The following is a 6,000-nucleotide window of genomic DNA, read 5'->3' as shown; positions in this document are numbered from 1 at the left end:
CTTTATTCTTTCTTTCTTTCTTTCTTTATTTATCTTTTTTTCTTTTTTTACTAAAAAGGCTTAAAAAAAAAAAAAAAAAAACAATAATAAAAAATGATAATCTATGTATAGATCTGAATTTTATCTAGAGATTTAAGTGTTGACAGTTAAAAGAAATAAAATTAAAAACAAATTATAATAATAATATATATATACACACATATATCCTATTTTTATTTGGGATCCGCTAGAGAAAAAAAATAAATAAATAATAATAATGAATCACAATCAATGTTATGAACTATTGACGTATTCAAAGCTCCAATAACTTCACATCAAATATTACACTTTATATTGTGTATAAAAATATATATATTTGGTATTTTTACAATTCAAATAACCTTCTTTTTTTTAAATTATAAAGGCTTAAAACAAAAACAAAAAATGAATAATAATAACAAATTATAATCTATGTATAGATCTGAAGTTGATCTAGAGATTTAAGTGTTGACAGTAAAAAAATAAAAATATTAATAATAATATATATATACACACATACATCCTATTTTTATATTGATCCCCAAGAAAACAATAATAATAATAATAATAATAAATCAAAATCAATTATTTACCTATTGAAGGCTCCAATTACTTCAAATCAAATATTACATTTTATATTACGTATAAAAATATATATTTTGCATTTTTGCCATTAAAAAACTTTTGTTGTTTTTTTAACAAAAAGGGCAGAAAACATCAAAAACAACTTGATAAGACAGATAGATTGCAAGATTGAAGCTTTGGAAATCAAAGCAATTATTTTTATAGCTGAGGACAAAGTTAGGACGCCCTCACCTGATGCCGTTCCTCTGGTCGAAGGCAGGTATCATGGAGGCGGGGTGTTCTGACATCAGAGCCACCAGCAGCTGCAGCACGTCGTGAATGTTCTCGTCCTGCACACCAACGCATGTTTACCACTACCACTCATCGTCTTTACCACTACCACTCATCATCTTCACCACTACCACTCATCGTGTTCACCACTACCACTCATCGTGTTTACCACTACCACTCATCGTGTTTACCACTACCACTCATCATGTTTACCACTACCACTCATCGTCTTTACCACTACCACTCATCGTGTTTACCACTACCACTCATCATGTTTACCACTACCACTCATCATGTTTACCACTACCACTCATCATGTTTACCACTACCACTCATCATCTTTACCACTACCACTCATCGTCTTTACCACTACCACTCATCGTGTTCACCACTACCACTCATCGTGTTCACCACTACCACTCATCATGTTTACCACTACCACTCATCGTCTTTACCACTACCACTCATCGTGTTTACCACTACCACTCATCATGTTTACCACTACCACTCATCATGTTTACCACTACCACTCATCATGTTTACCACTACCACTCATCGTCTTTACCACTACCACTCATCGTGTTTACCACTACCACTCATCGTGTTCACCACTACCACTCATCGTCTTTACCACTACCACTCATCGTGTTGTTTACCACTACCACTCATCGTCTTTACCACTACCACTCATCGTGTTGTTTACCACTACCACTCATCGTCTTTACCACTACCACTCATCGTGTTGTTTACCACTATCACTCATCGTGTTTACCACTACCACTCATCGTGTTTACCACTACCACTCATCGTGTTCACCACTACCACTCATCGTGTTTACCACTACCACTTATCGTGTTTACCACTACCACTCATCGTGTTTACTACTACCACTCATCGTGTTTACCACTACCACTCATCATGTTCACCACTACCACTCATCGTCTTTACCACTACCACTCATCGTGTTCACCACTACCACTCAACGTGTTTACTACTACAACTCATCATGTTTACCACTACCACTCATCATCTTTACTACTACCACCCATCATGTTTACCACTACCACTCATCATCTTTACCACTACCACTCATCATGTTTACCACTACCACTCATCATCTTTACTACTACCACTCATCATGTTTACCACTACCACTCATCATGTTTTCCACTACCACTCATCATGTTCACCACTACCACTCATAACGTTTACCTCTACCACTCATCATCTTTACTACTACCACTCATCATGTTTACCACTACCACTCATCATGTTTACTACTACAACTCATCATGTTTACCACTACCACTCATCATCTTTACTACTACCACCCATCATGTTTACCACTACCAATCATCATCTTTACCACTACCACTCATCATCTTTACTACTACCACTCATCATGTTTACCACTACCACTCATCATGTTTACCACTACCACTCATCATCTTTACCACTACCCCTCATCGTGTTTACCACTACCACTCATCATGTGTACCACTACCACTCATCATGTTTACCACTACCACTCATCATGTTTACCACTACCACTCATCGTGTTTACCACTACCACTCATCATGTTTACCACTACCACTCATCATGTTTACCACTACCACTCATCGTGTTTACCACTACCACTCATCATGTGTACCACTACCACTCATCATGTTTACCTCTACCACTCATCGTGTTTACCACTACCACTCATCATGTGTACCACTACCACTCATCATGTTTACCTCTACCACTCATCATGTTTACCACTACAACTCATCATGTTTACTACTACCACTCATCATGTTTACCACTACCACTCATCATCTTTACTACTACCACTCATCATGTTTACCACTACCACTCATCATCTTTACCACTACCACTCATCATGTTTACCACTACAACTCATCATGTTTACCACTACCACTCATCATGTTTACCTCTACCACTCATCATCTTTACTACTACCACTCATCATCTTTACTACTACCACTCATCATGTTTACCACTACCACTAATCATGTTTACCACTACCACTCATCATGTTTACCACTACCACTCATCGTGTTTACCACTACCACTCATCATGTGTACCACTACCACTCATCATGTTTACCTCTACCACTCATCATGTTTACCTCTACCACTCATCATGTTTACCACTACCACTCATCATGTTTACCTCTACCACTCATCATGTTTACTTCTACCACTCACCTCGTGCATGGTCAGCAGGTAGTTGAGCACACTCTGAAGCTCGTCCTCCTTCACCCCGCGGTCCTGACAACATCAAACACACTTCTTACACGCTACATGCTAATCTTTTAGGTGATGCTACACGCTACATGCTAATCTTTTAGGTGATGCTACACGCTACATGCTAATATTTTAGGTGATGCTACATGTTACATGCTAATCATTTAGGAGAAACTACACACTAAACTTTTGAAAGAAACTACATGTTACATGCTAAACTCTAAGAGAAACTACATGCTAAATATTTAAGAGAAACTACATGCTAAACTTTTGAAAAAACTACATGCTACATGCTAAATTTTGAAGAGAAACTACATGCTAAACTTTTGAAAGAAACTACATGATACATGTTGAACTTTAAGAGAAACTACATGCTACAAATTTAAGAGAAACTACATGCTACATGTTAAACTTTTGAAATAAACGGCATGCTACATGCTAAACTTTAAGAGATACTACTTGCTAAATATTTAAGAGAAACTACATGCTAAACTTTAAAAAAAAAACTACATGCTACATGCTAAACTTTAAAAAAAACCTACATGCTATATGCTAAACTTTTAAGAGAAACTACATGTTAAACCTTTGAAAGAAACTACATGCTAAACTTTTGAAGTAAACAGCACGTCACATGCTAAACTAAGAGAAACTACATGCTATCTGCAACAATTTTAAGAGAAACTACATGCTGTATTAATTTTTTTTAAGATAAACTACATGCTAAACTTTTTTAAAAACTACATGCTACATGCTAAACTTTGAAGAGAATCTACATGTTAAGCTTTTGAAATAAACTACATGCTACATGTTAAACTTTTGAAAGAAACAGCACGCTACATGCTAAACTTTAAGAGAAACTACATGCTAAACATTTAAGAGAAACTATATGCTATATGCAAAAAATGTAAGAGAAACTACATGCTAAACTTTTGAAAAAATTACATGCTAAACTTTGAAGAGAAACTACATGCTAAACTTTGAAGAGAAACTACACGGTAAACTTGTGAAAGAAACAACATGCTACATGCTAAACTTTTGAAAGAAACTACACTATACAAGCTGAACTTTAAGAGAAACTACATGCTACACATTTAAGAGAAACTACATGCTACACATTTAAGAGAAACTACATGCTACATGTTAAGCTTTTGAAATAAACTACATGCTACATGTTAAACTTTTGAAAGAAACAGCACGTTACATGCTAAACTTTGAAGAGAAACTACATGCTAAACTTTGAAGAGAAACTACATGCTAAACTTTTGAAAGAAACAACATGCTACATGCTAAACTTTTGAAAGAAACTACACTAGACATGCTGAACTTTAAGAGAAACTACATGCTACACATTTAAGAGAAACTACATGCTACACATTTAAGAGAAACTACATGCTACATGTTAAGCTTTTGAAAGAAACTACATGCTACACATTTAAGAGAAACTACATGCTACACGTTAAGCTTTTGAAAAAAACTACATGCTACATGTTAAACTTTTGAAATAAACTGCATGCTACATGCTAAACTTCTTAAATAAACAGCACGTTACATGCGTAACTTGAAGAGAAACTACATGCTAAACATTTAAGATAGACTACATGCTATTTGCAAAAAATTTAAGACAAATAAACGCTAAACTTTTGAAAAAACAACATGCTAAACTTTTAAGAGAAACAACATGTTAAACTTTTGAAAGAAACTACATGCTACATGCTAAACTTTTGAAAGAAACGGCACAATACATGTTAAACTTTAAGAGAAACTACATGCTACATGCTAAACTTTAATAGAAACCACATGCTACATGCTAAACATTTAAGAGAAACTGCATGCTATATGCAAAAATTTTAAGAAAAACTACATGCTAAACTTTTGAAAGAAACTACACGATACATGCTGAACTTTAAGAGAAACTACATGCTACATGCTAAACCTTAAGAGAAACTACTTGCTAAACTTTAAGAGGAACTACATGCTACATGCTAAACTTGAAGAGAAACTACTTGCTAAACTTCAGGAGGAACTAAATGCTACATGCTAAACTTTTGAAATAAGCTACATGCTACAGTTGTGAAATGAGCTACATGCTGTAGTTTTAAGAGAAACCACAAGAAGATATTTAAGATGTGGGGCAGAGTGCACATGACCTACCTTGAGTATGAGCTGCTTGAGGAAGAGCAGCATGAAGGCTCGCAAAGAGATGATCTCTTTTTGGGACGGCCGTGGTCCATCTGAGGACACACACACACACACACACACACACACACACACACACACACACACACACACACACTTGCAGGTAAATACACGTGTTTCATCCTGGATAAGTTCATCAGGTTGTGTAGATCTGGACCACACTCCCAACACAAACTCTGCCTGTACACGCACTAGTAAATCAATGTTATGATTTTTTTTATTATTAAAAACTGTCATTGCTCAAAATATAACAATGAATTAAAATCAATGTTATGATTGTATTTGTTATTAAAAACTGTCATTGCTCAAAATATAATGAATTAAAATCAATGTTATGATTTTTTTTTAAATTAAAAACTGCCATTGCTCAAAATATAATAATGAATTAAAATCAATGTTATGATTTTTTATTATTAAAAACTGCCATTGCTCAAAATATAATGAATTAAAATCAATTTTATAATTTTTTTGTATTATTAAAAACTGTCATTGCTCAAAATATAATAATGAATTAAAATCAATGTTATGATTTTTTTATTATTAAAAACTGCCATTGCTCAAAATATAATGAATTAAAATCAATGTTATGATTTTTTTATTATTAGAAACTGTCATTGCTAAAAAGATAATGCATTAAAATCAATCTTTTGATTTTTTTAAAATTAAAAACTGTCATT

General features: G+C 34.1%; 1 protein-coding gene across 16 annotated transcripts in view; it reads right to left on the bottom strand.

The window, feature by feature from the left end:
• Positions 1-6,000, bottom strand: part of LOC133650133 (neurobeachin-like) — a 164,775-nt gene that overhangs the window by 115,664 nt on the left and 43,111 nt on the right. For all 16 annotated transcript variants that reach the window (XM_062047011.1, XM_062047007.1, XM_062047019.1 and 13 more), the window contains exons 13-15: positions 5,279-5,358; positions 3,089-3,151; positions 835-932 (exon numbers count right to left, since the gene is read on the bottom strand). In XM_062047011.1, the coding sequence (XP_061902995.1) occupies positions 835-932; positions 3,089-3,151; positions 5,279-5,358 (241 nt within the window). The remainder of the gene's footprint in view (positions 1-834; positions 933-3,088; positions 3,152-5,278; positions 5,359-6,000) is intronic.

The sequence above is a fragment of the Entelurus aequoreus genome, linkage group LG05, assembly GCF_033978785.1.
Source record: "Entelurus aequoreus isolate RoL-2023_Sb linkage group LG05, RoL_Eaeq_v1.1, whole genome shotgun sequence".
NCBI lineage: Eukaryota > Metazoa > Chordata > Actinopteri > Syngnathiformes > Syngnathidae > Entelurus > Entelurus aequoreus.
This window is presented reverse-complemented; position numbering and strand designations above follow the sequence as displayed.